This window comes from Watersipora subatra, chromosome 3 (genome assembly GCF_963576615.1).
Source record: "Watersipora subatra chromosome 3, tzWatSuba1.1, whole genome shotgun sequence".
Taxonomy (NCBI): domain Eukaryota; kingdom Metazoa; phylum Bryozoa; class Gymnolaemata; order Cheilostomatida; family Watersiporidae; genus Watersipora; species Watersipora subatra.
In genome coordinates, this window is record NC_088710.1 from 71,891,327 (window position 1) to 71,910,170 (window position 18,844).

Sequence of the window (18,844 nt, forward strand, 5' to 3'; positions counted from 1 at the left end):
TCTACTGATTGCTGATATTTTTTACCAATAGTGCATTAATGGACAGTTAGATTAAACAAAATTAGATTGTAATGATCATAGCTGTAATATATGTAATCATTATTTTAAAGTATAGTGGCAGATTCAACGGTCGCTCAGAAAATGTATAACGCTACTCCTAATCAACGAAAATCAATAGTATATTTATTTATACTGTAGTCAGATTATCATTACATCTGTTGAGTTTTGCTAGTGTTCATACATATATCACATCTTGTACGATAACTTCAATGATCCCAACTACATGCGGAAAAGCCTAGTTAAACACTATACATTACAGCTGTCTATGGCTAGAACAAACATACCCATACTCTCTCACATAATAAGGCTCCAACTCAATATCTTATAAAAATGTAATGTACTGTTTAAAAGAAACATTTTTTAGCTAATGAGAAGGTTTGACCAAGGTGTGCGTTGGAAAATCCGTCTCATTGAACGCTATCATAAATGCATTTGGTGAAACAGAAATTATTTGAGTTGTAAATACCGGTAGCTGGATTTGGTACCAAACTAATCTGTGGCTGTTAAGTACAGATATTAAACTAATCTGTGATTGTTAGGTACAGGTATTAAACTAATCTGTGATTGTTAGATACAGATATTAAACTAATCTGTGACTGTTAGGTACAGGTATTAAACTAATCTGTAACTGTTAGGTACAGATATTAAACTAATCTGTGATTGTTAGATATAGATATTAAACTAATCTGTGACTGTTAGGTACAGGTATTAAACTAATCTGTGACTGTTAGGTACAGATATTAAACTAATCTGTGATTGTTAGGTACAGGCATTAAACTAATCTGTGATTGTTAGATACAGATATTAAATTAATCTGTGATTGTTAGGTACAGGTATTAAACTAATCTGTGACCGTTAGGTACGGATATTAAACTAATTTGTGATTATTAGGTACAGGTATTAAACTAATCTGTGATCGTTAGGTACAGGTATTAAACTAATCTGTGATTGTTAGGTACAGGTATTAAACTAATCTGTGACCGTTAGGTACAGATATTAAACTAATTTGTGATTATTAGGTACAGATATTAAACTAATCTGTGATTGTTAGATACAGATATTAAACTAATCTGTGACTGTTAGGTACAGGTATTAAACTAATCTGTGACTGTTAGGTACAGATATTAAACTAATCTGTGATTGTTAGATACAGATATTAAACTGATCTGTAACTGTTAGGTACAGATATTAAACTAATCTGTGACCGTTAGGTACAGATATTAAACTAATCTGTGATTGTTAGGTACAGGTATTAAACTAATCTGTGACCGTTAGGTACAGATATTAAACTAATTTGTGATTATTAGGTACAGGTATTAAACTAATCTGTGATCGTTAGGTACAGGTATTAAACTAATCTGTGATTGTTTGGTACAGGTATTAAACTAATCTGTGGTTGTTAGGTACAGGTATTGAACTAATCTGTGATTATTAGGTACAGGTATTAAACATGTAGGTAGTCACAAGAATACGTAATGTTGTTAAATATGTCGTCTTTGAATGCTAAACTAGCTTAAGTGAAGATTTCAAATTGGCATAGATAACGCTCTAATGAATTTCTATTTAATTATACCTGAATTGTGCAAATTTATTCCAACCAACATTTTTGAAACAATGATATTTTTGTAAAGTACTGTTCATAGAGCATTCCACATCTGAGTAACCTAGTGCGCTCCACTTTCATAATTATTTACTGCATGTCCATACTTCGGATGAGTTCAGAGTTGCTTTTATTTTGAATTCATTTGAAGCATTGAAACACATTGATTATCTTATACATGCTACTGCTACACTTTTGTAGCAGAAGTTGTTGATGTCTTCCTCTTTATATAGTGATAATAGTCTATGTAGAAGAACTACTCCTAGCAACATAACGGCAGAGCAAAACTTCACTTGTTTATATCAGTTCACTCTAACAATTGTATACATTCAGTTGTAGCTCTCACTCTACCTGCAAACTTGCCTCTATTGGCCCTTTTTTCAGTTTTGCCTTAAACAGTCAGTCACATGACCTATGGTACATCTATTTTACCAACTGAATCAGATTTCACATTAACTTAACTAGTTGTTACAGCAGCAGTAGCTCCTGAAGAGGAGCTACTGTAAGCTTAGCGCTTACTTGCCCTCCTTAAAAAGAAGACAAGTAAGCTCTAAGAAAGTAATTGTCAAGCATGGGTTCAAATGAATGGTTGAAGTTTTCTGCCCTTTCCATTGTAAAGCAAAAGTCTTACTAATGCACATTCTGATCTCATAGGGAGAATAGTAGTAGAGTTGAGTCAATGTAAAATTCAATAAGTCTTACCAACTGCAAAAAGTGAAAGAGACTGCAGTAAAGTTAGGGTGCTTTCGAGGCAGTCTGTATGTTGTATAACTTATCAGAATCTTATGAGCGCGTCTGCTGTGCTACATTTGTAGAAGGATTGTAGTGTGACTAAAACAACTGCAATATATTGGGTGCAATGATAAAGTGTAGTAAGATAGTGATAGCATTGAACTACTTTGCATCTGCAACCCTGAAGATGTGTTTTAGCAATTAAAAAAACTACTAAAATATTGTGATACCATTAAACAATTTTTGATGGCGGATGTAGGTGCTGTAGCTAGTTTTATGCTTTTAATTGGCCTATTTGAGAACTGTGCTCATAAAAGATCACATTTTTGACCACAGATGGATGACCTTGAGTAACCCTTAAACTTTGTAGCCTCTTGATTTGATTTCCAACTTTCTCTGCGAATCGTCAAAATATTGATTCTTTTCTATGAATTTTGTAAAAAGATGGTTTTTCTATAGCCTTTTGAGTGTCCTTTTTGAAAAGTTGTTTCCATTTTTGTGATATACCGTTTGGTATACTTGCTAGCTCAATTCTATTTTGACAAGATGACCTTTCATTTAACTTCTGCAGAAAAAAGTATCATTAACATTAGAGCTTTAAACTTAGCTGAATAGTATAGTTGGTGCCTTTGGCAGCTTTAGCTTTCTACAGGTATTTCATTTCTAATTTGATCTATATGAACGCACGTAACATACAGTAATGATTACATGTAATTATATATACAGTCATGGTTACATGGTAAATAGTGGTGGGGTTAGACTTAGTTTAGACCAACATGGCGCAACTCAGGACAGCCTGGCTCAGGCTAGCACAGCTCAGGATAGCTTGGCCAGCCCGATTTGGGTCTTACTTAAGAAGACGATTTGTAGATTTGTCGAATATTTGTATAAAAGGCACAGGCACAACGACAAGGAGTAGAGCCTATTTGCATTTGCTTGTAAACTGTTGAATGTCTTATTCTATGATCTGTGAAGCGTAGAAATTACATGTATTAAACTCAAAGCTCGCTGAGTTATTTTTGCGTGTGGGCTGGTAAAGATGACAGCACAAATCCTTTACTATATATAGTGACCAACGTAGGTAAATTCTTTTTGCTATTCAGAATTTTGGAGAGGTCTGTTGTAATTATTCTCGAGAAACATTTTAAGAGACATTTTAAGCATATTATGATATACTGTTCCTTTCACAACAGGATGCTTGGTAAACAATGTTTAGTAGGTCTAACATCACTGGCATCCTCAACTACCTACTACATTTACATGGTTTAATAACAGTTCCCTAGCGATTCCTAACTAGTAATAATGGTAGCCCAATGGTGTAGGGGCCTATATGATTCAAGATTATGCTGTTCATTGAGTATTTGTTCTTTTACAGCTCAACATCCCTATCTAAAAACGTACTGTAACAGTGCATTTCATTTAAAAGCCATTTTATGATTTTTGTTACATTCATATACATGTGTGCTGAAATCAATTTGCTCCGGCTTGCTTGAGTCCCTCTGCTATGCATGTACGTCAAAACAAAGCTAGAACAAGCGAGGACATGCAAAGTAGGATAAGCAGTCGTAACAATTTCATCGAATAAGATTTATCAGCTCCTGCCATATTACAGTATTTGGATGATTATCTTCTCTTGTGATATTCCCAAATGTGTGTGTCGAATGACGAACGCAGTCATAGACCTGTTAACTATACTCAATAGGTTAATAATTAATAGTTCATAGGTCTTTGAACGCAGTACTGTATATCTTTTCTCGAATCGTATTATAAGTATTACACGTAGATAGTGGTAATCATTGAACTTAAAACCCCTGGAATGACAATCACGTGACTTTTTTTAAGTTTAAATTTTTAAGTTCAATGGTGGTAATATACATCATATACAACGTATACGTACGTGTAGTATGTTGAAGAGCCGTATAGCTACTAGTGCTGGGCACGGGTAGTAATACTCGTTGAACTCGCGGGTTTATCTTCTCTCGAGTATCGGGTAATAGAGATTTCGGGTATTCCGGTCCTTCGGGTTCGGGTTTTGACTTTCAAGTTCGGGTTTTGGTACACGGATCCGTCGGGTAGTGTTAACAAAAACTCGGTCTATTGCACCCTGCGCTCTTAGTCTGGGACCATAGGGCATTTCTGTGTCATTTTTGCTAAGGAGGCATGACAATGGGGTTTAACGAGTCTTTAATTTAATAGATAGAATAAAATGTATCATACCTTATTTACTATGCCTACTAGAAATATTGTAGTCAAGCAGTGATTACTTGTCATTAAAAGGTGAGAAGAAATACTATTTTCTCATGAAAACCTCAATAAATAATATTCACAAACAAACAAACTTACATCAAATTTTATTTGCGCAATTAGCCAAATCGGCTTCGTAAACAAATCCATGCCATTTTTAATACGGCGCGTGTTCGCTATCACCGATAACACATAGGTCCTTAGTCTGTTTCCGCTATCGCCTTGTTAGAAACAGCTATCAGCGTTGATAGTAGCAGTGAAAATTTAATAACTCTGTTTAAATTGATTACCACAGCTAGCTATTATGAATTACATAATTCATTATAACCAAGTTATACTAAGCCAACAAGCCTTACTAACGGAAAAAGCCGATAATGTAAAGTTTTTTAGGATATTTGGAGCACCATCTACAAAAAGTCAGAGAGGTACATAGAACATGCTTAAGTGTTAAGCTACCATAGACCCTATCTTCTGCCACCTGTTGACACGAAAATGCCCTGTAGCCCCAGACTATCTTGACTGTTTAACAATCCACCTGTTAACGCTGCAAGTACGAATGTCAGTCAATGAAAACTGAAAAATGATAAATAAATAGAAAAGAAATATAATTGCTTTGTAAATTTGAAGATATATCTGTTTAGAAAATTTAAACATAAAATCCATATCAACAAACCCGATACCCGAAAAACCCGTAGGCAAAGAAATACCCGAGCCTAGCACTACTAGCTAACCGATACTCGAAAAACCCGAACAGAAGGGGGGGTCTGAACCCGTTGACCAAGAAGAACTCGTGCCCAGCACTAATCATTAGCTACGCAGCTTAACGTGAAACTATACGGTTATGGTATGTTGTAAACTAGAGGTTTTCGATTGCACGTGGCTCATCAAACTCTCGCTACAGTAAATAGCCTGCGGTCTCGGGTTTTGATCACTATACGTACACGTTTTAATTTGTATGGTCCCACACAATATTTTTGTTTTTGAAGGCCGTCGTCTGATTTTCAGTATCCGCTTGAAGCAATCGGCGTACACAGCCCTAAAATTGAAGTTATAGTTTAAAACTGGGGATTTGTCGACTTAAAATGGCTGGGACTTCATTAAAAAGATTAATGGCTGAATATAAACGTGAGTAGTTAAACACGGTGGGTTTTTGCAGCTCACCATCAGGCATTCCAACACAAGAGTGAGGCAATGCTTGAGATTTGGTTTTGGGGCAATTGATGTATCAATGATAGTATATATAAAATTGTGGAAATTGGGGCAAAAATCTCTCGCATTTCTCACGTATTTTCATTTTTTCTTTGGGGTGATTGCGGGAGTCTCACGCCCAATGCGTGAGAATTGGCAGGTATGCTCACCATTCATTCATACATGTACAAATATGTTCCCATTCTTAACTATTTTTGTTCGAGCAAGCCATCAAGAGGCACAGAGTATACATGTAATCAAGTCTTGAGTCAAGTTGTCATCGATTAGTTAGCTTTTCTACTGCCAAATATTGTTCAAGTATTTGATGGAATTTTGCTTAAGAGACTACCGCTTGAATGAAACAAGCATAAAATTTGCTTACTTGTGACACTTGTACTCTGTTTAGTGTGCTGGCATTACATATATCAAGTTACTGTATTCTGTTGTAATTCTCAAACTCGTGTTTATTTCAAAGCAACTCATTCGTAATTTTTATAATAGGAAATACATAGATATAATAAACCCTAGATATGAAAATAAGAGAGACGTATAAATAGCTTGACGCAATGTCGTGGTGATGTGTAGATTGAATCAGCTGATCTATGAATTTTTATTGACTTGACACTAAAAACTTTCATTGAAAATATATAAAACTGACTTTGAATGAGAAAGGCAAGAATCTTACACACATGGTGATGAATAATACCAATGACTTGAAAGCTTCTATTATATTGATAATACAAAGAGTGACCAAATAGAAATTAAGCTAATAACAAACTAATGAATCAAATGAGATTTAGAATCAGTTAAGCTGGACCACTATTAAACATCCATTAGACATGACTGAAAATAATTAGACGAAATAGTTTTTGTCTAAGGTTGGTTGAACTAAATTCCTGCTTTGAAGCGGCAGTAGTAGCACCAGGTGTAGTTTCTTCAGGGTCAGATATTATGGTGCTGGCTGCTGTCTGAGATTTTCTACCATGTTTCGGCAGGCTTTCTGTTCTTATGGTTGGTGTCCATCTTTTCACAGCTTTTGGCTGAAGGTAGGTTGGATAAACTGAATATTTTAGGTATTGCGTCAGATTTTAGCAATGGTTTTTTCCAATACTTGGTGGAACTTTGTAGCAGTCTTTCTCAAAATTTCCACTGCGTAATACAGAGCTTGATGTTGGTGTCCAATTCTGTTTTTGCACCGCCTTTACTCAAGCTTTACAGGTTTCAGCTTGTTTCTCATTTGGAAAGTGCTGAAACGCCAGATCTGGGCGTTTCTCAGGATTGTTTGAACATCCATAGGCACAGCACCAGCTGCGGCTTGACTTTTTCTTAGCCTAAACATTAACAATACATACATGTACTAGAATGAATATCTTTACATTACTTGGAATGAGACAAAAAAGCATTTGATCAATCATGCCAAGCTAGATTACAACCCTATCAGCTGAGAGACAGGTTTGTTGATATGTGTTGTTATAATCAGCCGAGACATTATTTCTTTCAAATCATTTGGTATTCCCAAGCATTCATTCACTTCACTTTCAATTCAGAAAATTCATAGAAAGGTACATTCGTTGTTATGAGACCATGGTAAGACAAGCAAGTTCAGTTGAGTTGCTACTTACAGTAGTTTGTTTCCAGTAATTTCTTTCAAAGTGAACCAATGATATAGTACATGTGCAAAGGTTAGGTTTACCAAGTATTTGAAATTTTTATTGTGGGTTCACATACCTGAGGTGTTATAGTCTCCTCTGATGACATTTCACCAAGAATTTGGTCTTATTGTTACGTTTATAACTTAAAAACCAGTATGACAAGCATGCTTTCACTACTAAACTCATTACTCAACTGAAGGCTCTGTTGCTGTGATGCACATCACTGTGACATAACGTCATGAAAACAGTAGCCTCATTTTGCTCTATTGTAATGATAGCTATTCGCCAATCTAAGGTTAATTATATCTATGAGGGAACACAACAAGAACGCGTCTCCCTTAAAACGAAGTACCACCTACAATTCATTGGGCACATAACAAAGTACAATGTACAGAATAATGGGGTAATAACCCTAACTTAATTTACGCAGAACATTACTTTTCCTTCTTCTTTAGCTAGACACATAGTGTTATTTGTGGATGTGTTAAATTAATAAATAATTCAGAGCATTTGCTTGTAAGTATTATGCACAACACCGGAGGAAGCCACGTCCGGAAGTTGGTCTGTTTCAATGACATTTCGAAATAAAAACATGATCAACCGATATGTATACACATAGTCATTCAAATAGGCAGGTCTGTTACGAGTGTGGTTACCCTGACACACTGGTTGATCAAGAGCTCAGGCCATGTGTGACTGGTTTACTGACTGACCATCACTGAGAACATAGGTGTTGGAAGCCACACAACTCTGAACTGTCGGAGAACTCGAGAACTAAGGCATTCCTTTTACAGCATGAAACTGGCGGACTCATACCTGATCACCCATCTCAAACCCCATATCAGCAGCTGAATGGCGGTCATCAACACTCTTTTAAACGAGACTGGAACTTATAAATTTTATCATCAAATTGCTCAGTATTCTCAACTAGCACGAACAGTACGCATAACTCGGCAATGCTGAAGTGTACTAGGTGAGAGTCCTGTGGTACATTTCGGAGAGGTTGATAAATCTGAAAGAGTAAACTCACAGGATGATCCCAGTTTTGTCCTTCACTAACAGCATCATGAGTTGTTTGTTTAAGCGTCTTGTTAAACCTTTTGACCTTACCATTTGTTCTTGGATAGTATGTTGAACTACAGTAGTGTTTTTATACTTTGAGACTTTAGATACTCCTCAAACTCATGAGACACAGAGCACGAGCCATTGTCACTGACAAGTTTTTCAAAGTTACCTTAACGACTGAATCAGAGTTACCGTACCTCTACGAAGCATAGGGTATTTTTAGATGTGGACTGGACATAAATGATACTTTCGGCCACTTACTCCTGTAACCTGCTAGAGTCACTGCAAATCTTTGATTGCGTGGAGCAATTATAAAGGGACCGACTGTGTCTATACCAACCTTTTTCCACACTTTAGACTGAAGCTTTACTGGCTGTAAAGGATCATTACGCGCTACACAAGAGTTATCATTACTTCTACAGACAACACAATCACGGACAGATTGCTCGATTTGTTTATCCATGCCTTTCCACTGGTATATACCTCTAATATACCGTTTGCGCTTTGGTGTGCTTCATGACCACATGCAACAGCCTTGGCCTGCAGAGACTGCGGAACTACTAATCTACCATCACGTAAAACTAAATCACCTGACATAGAGAACACATCGCGTAACCGATGATGAGACTTTTTTAGCACATACAGCACCTTCCACCCTGACATGATTGCTTTTCTGAAGAGCTTGAACGAAATTATCACTGTGACACACAGTTTTAAACACATCTAGATCTACAGCCAATGCGACAGAAGCAATGACCTCATTTTCATTATCATCAACGGGTAAATTTTTATCTGCACCTAATCTAGACAATGTGTCAGCAGAAATTTTATTCTTACCCTTAACATGAGTCACCTTAATGTTGTGTATCTTGGGTCCACAACACTATCGGAAAACACTGTGACCTTTGCAAGTAAATACCGTAAAACCTCTAATTGAACGCCATGGCGCTCTATTTTCTAACTCTCCTATAGTGGCGGTCAATTGGAGATGGCGTTCAAATAGAGGCTGGTGGTCTGTTTTTTAACTGGCTCGTCAGAATTTTCGGAAGATAAATTTAGTCCTATTACGGGTGAAGCGAATGTCACCTATATTTTGCTCTTTTTCCGGTGGAGCGATATTAAACCTTTTGTATGCAACAAATGTGCTAACCTACCTCCAACTTGTCAAAGATCTCTTAATAAATGTGCATCAAGAAACTGAGAGATATCTCTACCAGTTGATATCTTTGCTTGCAATTGATCTGCGATGACATTATAGCCTGTGTCCTTCTTTGCAATTTGTTGGCATTTTCAATTTTCATTTAATTCTAAATTTGAAGAAATATTTTTATTTTATATCCATATTTAACATTGTTGAATCCAGGCTCATTGCACTCACTGATATATTTGATCCAGTTTGCTGCCAAAACTAGTTTTTGATGTACCATAGAAGTGGATTTATGAGTATCGATCCATTGTAAGATGTGTTAAAATAGCCACAAGAATGCTATTAAATAACATGGTATAAATCTGCATATTTATAAGTTATACAATAATAATCTATCAAATAATACAAATCTATATTCATAAACAAGTGATATAATCGAACCATACTTGCATTACATGCAGAAACACAAATTAACGCTTTGAAAACAAAAATATTTCCATCGTTTGCTCGAATAGCTGCGTTCTGATTGTTGCTTTCGATGGAACGAACATCCTCTAGTTGTCCAATACCTTCCACAATATTTTCTGGCCTCAACTCTTCTTCTGCACTGCTGAACCAGTCGATATTAGCATCCAAACAATTTTTAGCGAGAAAAACGTTCTGTATTTAGCACCAATGCAACACATAAAAGTTCGCTCACTAAACGTAACCTTTGGTCCAAAACTTGCAAACCGGCTTTTATATGCATGCTCTTCAAAGTATTAGGATTGTGTTAAACAAGGAATTCTTATTAGCCTGAGACAGTTGATAGTTATTTTATGGCGTTGCTTTTAAAGTTCCTTCTACCATTGTAAAGTTAAACGTTTTTTGTATTTATATACATGTATTTCGAAGTATTGGGACCGTGTTAAACAAGTAACTACTATTAGCTTGAGACAGTGATTATTTCTATAGCGTTGCTTTGAAAGTTTGTCTACCATCGTAAATTTAAGCCGGTTTTTTATATTCGTAAACACGTTAAACACAGAGCTACTACTAGTCTGAGACCGTTATTGATTATTTCTATGATGTTGCTTTTAAAGTTTTAACGAAAGAAACGAAAAGTCTTGGAATTGGACAACGAGATAATTAATTGTTATTGATACAAAAGATTTAGTATTAATACGATTTTGTGGACACTTTCCTCCTGATCAGTTGATATGGGCTCGTAAAGATCAAATAATGTAAAAGTGGTGGTCAAATGGAGGTGGCTGTCTACTTTTCAACCCTTCACACAGAGTGGCGGTCAATTGGAGGTGGCCTTCAAATAAAGGTGGCGTTCAATTAGAGGTTTTACGCTATTACGCAGCACATTAGTATGAATTTTTTGTCATCATAATCAAAATTTAATTTCATTAATTGATGTAAAACTTGATAGAAGACCATTTTCAATATAAAACGGCATTGTTTGTAAAATATGACTATATTTCATTAGTGCTGTCAAGCATGCAAAAGTTGTACAGCTGGTTATTTTAAGCTGTAATCTTAAAACATTCCTCGCCATGAGTATACCCTTTTCAATGCCCTTCACTGTAATGTACATATTTCCACGACCAAGCGAGCGGAGCGAATGTTTGAGAGTTTTATGATAAATGCATGTGCACACAACTCACGAAAATTATTCATCAACAACGTCGCAAACCCCTGTACAGAAATCTCATCAACAAATTTAACCATTTTTGTGTAGAGTCGTTTAAGTATAATAACGATACAAAGCACATAAGAACATATCTAAATATGTTACCAAGTCTTTGAAAATTGTCGACATATTCCTAAACCTTACCCATCTGATCGGATTATACACAAATAGACAGATTAGTTTGGCCGAAAATCGTTATTAAAACTTGCCAAGCCTTGCTATTATCAAAGTTAAGACCGGCTAACGAAACGCCGAGCGACAGAGAATTGAACCATTAAGTCGTGCGTATTTCACGGAAGAATAACGTACACATTTCACCAGTCTATAGTATTGGTGAATTGCCGAAGGTTTCTGTAATTAACGTAGAAGTACTGAAATCGTTTCTTTTTTGCCGATTTCAAACTGACATTCTGGAAACTTTTGAATACTTTGGTATTCTAACTGATGTTCAAAGCAGTGTAAGTAAAGGAAATGACGATGATATTTTTTCTAACGATTCTTAGTAGATTATTACAATATTTAATTATAAGTTTGGATGACTTGAAGTGTTATAGTCACACTAACAACATCGATGATGGGCAGTATGTTACTGTTATTATTTTTTCTAAATAGTTTTGCTAAATAGATTTTCTAAAAATCTATATAAATATTACAACTTCTTAATATTGTTAGCTATGACGTTTTGAAATGTAAACAAAATTGTGCATTGGTTTTCTATTATTACTATATTAATAATATTGGTTATTTTAATAATATCAGTGCATTTTACTTCTAATATTGGCCAATATTGCATTTCTTTTATTGCAGGGGAGAGATATAAACATATAATCTTTTCCTTTCATTATTGCTGTTTGTTGTATATAATATCACCCAGTACATTACAGCTACCATTGCAGTTATCCTATTGCACTGCAATGCCATTTGACTGCTAATATTGCATTTCTCAACCATCAGTACCCTTTCGTTTTTCCAATATCACTTTGGTCGTGGGCTGTATGACAGTGAAATTTCTAGTCTACTGTAGCTTAAGTGTCAGTAAGTGAGAAGAGGGCAGATGCAACTGAATGCAATATAAGCTTGTTACCAGAAATAAGCCAGATGAACTTTGGTAGGTCTTCACTACAATGCACATTCTGTGTGTCAATAGCTCAAATCAAAGATTCGTGCAAAATTAAAAAATTTGCTTTCAAATAAATACTTTTTGTAAAGTTTCACAGCATTAACTTTAGAGCATCGGAATGCTAAAAACTGACAACTGGCATCTTAAAATGACAGATATTGATATATAATTGTTTTATTAATAGGTTATCTTTATTTATTCTGTGCTCTGAAAGCACTGATTCAACTCAAGTTGTGATTAGCAAACGTTTCATCAGGAATTCATTATTTAGCTAACAGTAGAACAATTTTAGGCCATGAGATATGAAAATGCACTCAATTTCTAACTTGTTATTTTTGCAGACCATGAGCATGAAGCAGCCATCTACAGTGGCTCATTGTGCTAGCCTACTTTGCCTGTTCAATTGGATTCCGATCTGGATTGAGCAAATAAACTTTTTTTTAAACTCAATTTTTCATACTTTAATTTTACTTATTACAATTCTTGTAATTTTTGTAAGTTTTTATAACTTGTGAATATTAAACCGTTGCTTGTAGAGTTGACATTAAATCCACCTGAGGGAATAATTGCTGGTCCATTAGACGAGGATAACTTCTTTGAATGGGAAGCTTATATCGCGTATGTTAATGCTATATAGTTATTGTCACAGTTCTTAGCAGTTGGGTTTCATGGCTGAAGCTGTTGAAAATGTTATTTATTCCAATGCTCTCAACTTTTAGTTTTCTAATATAATATGATTGTTTTAACCTAGCGGGCCAGAAGGAACAATCTTTGATGGAGGGGTGTTTCCTGCACGGCTCTTGTTTCCCTCTGACTATCCACTTAACCCTCCAAAGATGAAATTTACTTGCGACCTTTTTCACCCTAATAGTAAGGCATTCTATAAATCATTTTACAGTAATTTGTATAATGATGGTTTTTGTCTCCACATATCATAGATTGGTAATTTTATGTTTTATACTCAGATTTAGCCTTAGTATAGCGGCCTAAATCTGTGTAAATGTCCTGTCTATTCTTTTAGTCTACACTGATGGAAGGGTTTGCATATCTATACTCCACACGCCTGGTGATGATCCAACGGGATATGAAAGTAGCTCAGAGAGATGGAGTCCCGTACAGAGTGTTGAGAAAATTCTACTTTCTGTTGTGAGCATGCTTGCTGGTGAGCAAACATGTATCTCTTCTGCGCTGCTATGAACTTACTCACTAGTTGTTTTAATGGCGTAACTATGAGGTGGTAATTTCTGTTTCTATTAGCCATAGTTAGCTCCTAACCGCAATTATTGCTGTTATATAGACCGCTCTGGGCACCCAATCAACTGAAAATATTTCCTAAGCCACTTGTTGCATGACTGTTGTTAGTCAAGAAGGGAGTTTTCTACTCATTGCAGATATTAATTGGGAGCGGGCAACTCTTTTGCTGCTTTCTTATACAATCTATATTGTATGCTTCTCTATATACCTAACTTGGATCAAAGGTATTTGTTAGGGATAAGCTCACCAGCTTTTAATTTTATTATTAAGCTGCATAAAACATGTGTGTTAGATTTTTGAGGCTTGTCGTTTGATCAAGATTGATAATTTAAAGTGTGAACTACCTGCGAGGTCTCTACTGAGCCTAGCTATCTAGAATAAGTGTGAACTACCTGCGAGGTCTCTACTGAGCCTAGCTATTTAGAATAAGTGTGAACTACCTGCGAGGTCTCTACTGAACTTAGCTATCTAGAATAAGTGTGAACTACCTGCGAGGTCTCTACTGAACCTAGCTATTTAGAATAAGTGTGAACTACCTGCGAGGTCTCTACTGGGCCTAGCTATCTAGAATATCTTTTCATATCATCTGTGCTCATAGCAAATAGCTAAATGTTTATGATTACTATCCATTCTTCAACTTGAATTGGAGCTAATAAAACAGAATGAAAATGAGGGCATAAACCCTGATTCCTTTGCATCGTGTAGCTGTACCACAATTCACAGAATTTAATGATGAGCTTGGTTTGACCTTGAATCAGGCCAAGGGAAACGCTTATAAAAATTTTTTACCAAAGTATCAAATAATCCAATTTGTTAATAAAATTTAGTGTGTTGTCATAATCTCAAGCAGCTACCGGCAGTACCAATTGTTTGTAAATGCTGTAAAGCATACCTTGTATTAATTAATTGTGTTGCAGAGCCAAATGATGAAAGTGCTGCAAATGTCGACGCTGCAAAATGTTGGCGTGATGACAAGCCTCGCTTTATAGAATGTGCTCAAAGGTCTGTTAGGAAGTCGCTGGGAATCCCTGATTTGTGACCGAGTATAAGTCTCTGGAAATCTCTGATTTTTGACCGAGTATAAGTCTCTGGAAATCCTTGATTTGTGACCGAGTATAAGTCTCTGGAAATCCCTGATTTGTTACTGAGTATAAGTCTCTGAAAATCCCTGATTTGTGACCGAGTATAAGCTCTGCAGACTTTCCTTTTACTTGATGTGTTTGCTTTCTCTCATTTATATTTAACTGTCGCATGCTGTAAGCACCATTAGTGCTGTTCTGAATCAATAACATAGCAAGTAATGTAAGGGGTTCTATTCCTGATAATGCTCAGGAAGTGTTCGGAGAAGCTCATATGTTCACCTGTTGCTCAGAGAAGCATTTTGCTTGCTTCTGGTATACGGTAAAACTTTTAGAGTGTGTTTCGTATCCTTGGATAACCAATATTTTACTTTTACTCATGCTAAACTGGTCCTTATTCAAACCTTCATTAGTTAAAATCAATGCATGTTCTAGTCTTGAAGAAATATTTTTAATTCTGCTCACAAACTCTATTCTACTCGTATTGAACTATTTACTGTTGTCAACAGATCGCTGTAATTTTATTATAGTAGCTTCCGGTTATCGCTCTTATCGTTGCAGCCGTGTGGAGGGTACACTGACAGCATTCTTTAGACCTGTAATTTAATATCATTTTACAGAGTATGTATGCTCAGACACAGTGCGTTGTTTAAACATACACTCCATCATAATACACTGTAAAGAACGTCATAAGTTTGTATGCCTCAAGAGAGTGAATGCACTATTTAGTAAAGAAATGGCTAGTCACTACATTTTTGTGGAGTTTTCCCAAAATTGTGCAGCTACCTAAATGCAGTTTCAGAAGTAGTAAATCGCAAACAAGTCATTATGTCTGAGACTGGCCTTTATTTGGTGATGAAAGACTAAAATTTTGAACATGCCATTATAGGTGAACAGGCTAGTAGTAGAAGCAAGGAGAAATAGGTCTGGCTTGCGATGTTCTGGTTTGTCTTTAGAGTGAACCAAAGAAGACTGTAAAGACTCCAAGACTAACTTGAAATAGTTTGTCTTGCTATATATGATTTGTCTTGCTATATATAGTTTATCTTGCTATATATAGTTTGCCTTGCTATATATAGTTTGTCTTGCTATATATAGTTTGTCTTGGTTCGACTATATACTAGATGACTGCAGAGCTAAATCTAGCACAAGCACACCTATGCAAATTGATGCTATGTACGCGTATCTAATAAGCAAATATTTTAGTTTAAGCAAGCCTTATTTTAATTTTCAGCATCAAGGAAGCCTTTACTGCAGCCAATGGTCAAAGACTCATTAAAATATTATTTTAAGAATGCATGTGTTATTGGCATATTAAACAGATCTATTGATATTACAGTGGTACAAACTCTCTCTCAGGCTGTACCGATAATGATCAGCAGTAGTATGAGGTAAACATACTGCGTGCATAGCCGCTCCTCAACTAGTAAAAACAATTATACCATAATCAGTGCTTTTTGATGAGCCTCTGTTTTTCATTTGTGATTTTGTTTACTTGCAGTCTCTGCAAGTCTCAATTGAATTATAGACAATCAGGTAGATCAAGAGTTTCCAAGTTGCTGCCGCGTGATTGATAAGTTTTGCTTGCCCTCTAGTCTTCTCTGATGCATTTTAGCCATGTAAGATATTAAACAATCATAAACTTATGAAAAAGTCACATTTATGTCACTCGATGGCATAGGCTGACATTTGTAACACTTGAGTGTACTTGTCCACATTTATAACAGTTGATGGTATTGGCTCACATATGTAACACTTGATGGTTATTGGCCTACACTTATATCCCATACCGATATTGGTTTTCTGCACATTTACACAGGCCCTACATATTCTGAAACAGGATAAATTTGTAATGTGTTATGTTAATTTATCAAACAGAATTGAGCTGCAGTGGAGAAGATATGTCAAACTCAAACTCCATTTCTTAGAGTAATTAGGCATTGTTCCTTTGTTGTGCCATGTATGTGTAGCCATTTAGACTGCAGCTCTGTCTCAGGTCTTTGTGTACTCCACTTAACATCAATACAAGTGAAGTATTTTAAGCCCATAAGACTTAATTTGAGATGTTCTGAGTTAGTGAGTCTGATGAGAGTGGACAGGGAAGAGCTCTGGTCTCTCAATTTCTCATAATGCAGAGCTTGCGTGTAGTATGTTACACTGTCGTACATATGGAATACTAGCTTGCTGTCTTTACCTCTCAGTAACTGTCAGCGTATTCAGTGGGACACTCTCAGGATCTTCAGACGAGCCTCCACAGGTGAGTCACGGTTACTAGGCTACAACTTTTAATCGATAATATCCTATTCTCAATCGAGTTTATTATGTGATGCCGGGCTGGTGTGTTCTGCTTCATCTACAACGATGCAACCAGTAGAGACTAGTACTTGTGTATTTCATTTTATCCATGATGTTACAACCAGCTAAAAACTCTGACTTTTGTGTTCTATTTGATCTATGATGATACATGTTTGTATGACTACAAGGCCTCTAGTAGTTTACTTATAGTCTGTAAACTGTAAAACTTAGTTTGGTAGCAGCAGCTAAGACTAACAGGTGCATGTGAAGAAAAGGTTGATAATCTCTACATGCCTGTCTGTGAAATATAAACATGAAGGCTGCACCAATGTTAACTGCTCTTGCACAAAGCAAAAGTAACCTGTCAATATCGTAGCACAACAGGAAAACTTTTAGTGTTCACTTCAGAACAACACCTAGCTAAAATTATAATTTCCAATGCTTGTGTATGTTAACCCAAAAGTTACTTTCAATGCTGTTCCTGTTATAGAAGTCAGAACCAGTTAAAAACAGACCTAGTCAAATGTACAGCACAACAGTTCCAGTAGAGAATATAATGATGGCCGATGCTTCATTAAATGCGTCTGTTCTTATTGGTTCAGACGAAAGTGACAAAGAGAAACACAGAAGAAGAAAAGACAGGAATAAGGTGACTATAAACTGGCACGAGTTTGCTGTCTGGGTTCTTTTGTTAGTTTTTATACTTGAAGCGTTGCACATTGAAAAGATGGAATGAATACACTTTTATTTTGTTGATAGAAAAAAGATCGAGTTTCTAGGAAAGAAGGATGTGAAGAAAGATCAGAAGTAGACCTTAAAGATCTGCTCGGGCCAGCATTTAACGGTCGATACATGTCAGTAGACAAACCTGTAGAAGTGGAAGAAGAAACTGCAAACACTGAGGCAGACGCAGCTACAGGTAAATATATAATCAAGAAATGAGTAGTAGCCCTTATCAGAGCTTATCTCCCATGCCACTCCCACTTATCTCCCATGCCACTCCCACTTATCTCCCATGCCACTCCCACCCCACTCCCTCTTCTGTATTAAGAACGGCTGGTTGCCTAATCTAATCAACAGAAATTTACAATCGCTTTTGTCATTTTAGGAGAGAGGATGGCCGATGGCTCGGGTGCAACAGCTGTGAGAGTTGTGCCCTTTCATGTTGAAGCAGATTTCCGGAGGGATCTACCACATGATTTCTATTTGGATATTTCTTGGTATCAAGAGGTGGTCCACACACTATCTGACAACGCAGCCAAGCTTCTCCGACTCGCGAGAAATGTTGTTGGAGAGGCAAACACTCTGCCATGGAAATGTGAGGCTGAGATTGTGTGGACAGATTTGGGTTCTAACTACTATCCAAGGTTTTTGAGAAATGTTCAATGCACGAGGGACAACTGCTGGTTTGGGCACTTTAAGTGCAGGCCTAAGGCATTTACCGTGAATGTGTTGAAAAGAGCTAGAGATAGCTGCAAGGATAGTGAAACAGGCCAAGAGTGGATTTTTGAAGAAAGAGCAGTGACATTTTGTTGCGAATGTGTGGAACACTAAATGCCCAAATTTATTTCCATTTATTTGGTGCCATCAATGTGTTGAGACATAATGATCCGCCTATGAACTCCCAGCATAATTATACATAAACCTTTTATATGTATATATTATGTACAGTATAAAAAGAAACAAAATACTATTTACATAATAAACTCGGAGCATAACTGATACAATAA

At 36.2% G+C, this 18,844-nt stretch overlaps 2 protein-coding genes across 2 annotated transcripts; both read left to right on the forward strand.

Moving 5' to 3' along the window:
* Positions 1 to 5,621: 5,621 nt before the first annotated feature.
* LOC137389934 (ubiquitin-conjugating enzyme E2 G2-like) lies at positions 5,622 to 15,641 on the forward strand. The gene is made up of 5 exons (XM_068076128.1): positions 5,622 to 5,761; positions 13,023 to 13,104; positions 13,238 to 13,356; positions 13,508 to 13,648; positions 14,658 to 15,641. Exons 1-5 carry the CDS (start codon positions 5,719 to 5,721, stop codon positions 14,777 to 14,779), a joined length of 507 nt encoding a protein of 168 aa, XP_067932229.1. The 5' UTR covers positions 5,622 to 5,718; the 3' UTR covers positions 14,780 to 15,641.
* A 1,230-nt stretch (positions 15,642 to 16,871) lies between these two features.
* Positions 16,872 to 18,668, forward strand: LOC137389577 (protein trunk-like). The gene is made up of 4 exons (XM_068075625.1): positions 16,872 to 17,076; positions 17,605 to 17,763; positions 17,874 to 18,033; positions 18,223 to 18,668. The coding sequence occupies exons 1-4, from the start codon at positions 16,969 to 16,971 to the stop codon at positions 18,666 to 18,668; spliced, it is 873 nt and encodes a 290-aa protein (XP_067931726.1). The 5' UTR covers positions 16,872 to 16,968.
* The last annotated feature ends 176 nt before the right edge of the window (positions 18,669 to 18,844 follow it).

Excerpts from the sequence above, each read along its gene's own strand:
- LOC137389934 (XM_068076128.1), top strand. The coding sequence starts at position 5,719 with ATGGCTGGGACTTCATTAAAAAGATTAATGGCTGAATATAAAC. Across the intron at positions 5,762-13,022 it reads ATTAATGGCTGAATATAAAC|AGTTGACATTAAATCCACCT; the intron begins GTGAGTAGTTAA and ends CGTTGCTTGTAG. Across the intron at positions 13,649-14,657 it reads TGTTGTGAGCATGCTTGCTG|AGCCAAATGATGAAAGTGCT; the intron begins GTGAGCAAACAT and ends ATTGTGTTGCAG.
- LOC137389577 (XM_068075625.1), top strand. The coding sequence starts at position 16,969 with ATGTTACACTGTCGTACATATGGAATACTAGCTTGCTGTCTTTACCTC. Across the intron at positions 17,077-17,604 it reads CTTCAGACGAGCCTCCACAG|AAGTCAGAACCAGTTAAAAA; the intron begins GTGAGTCACGGT and ends TTCCTGTTATAG. Across the intron at positions 18,034-18,222 it reads TGAGGCAGACGCAGCTACAG|GAGAGAGGATGGCCGATGGC; the intron begins GTAAATATATAA and ends TTGTCATTTTAG.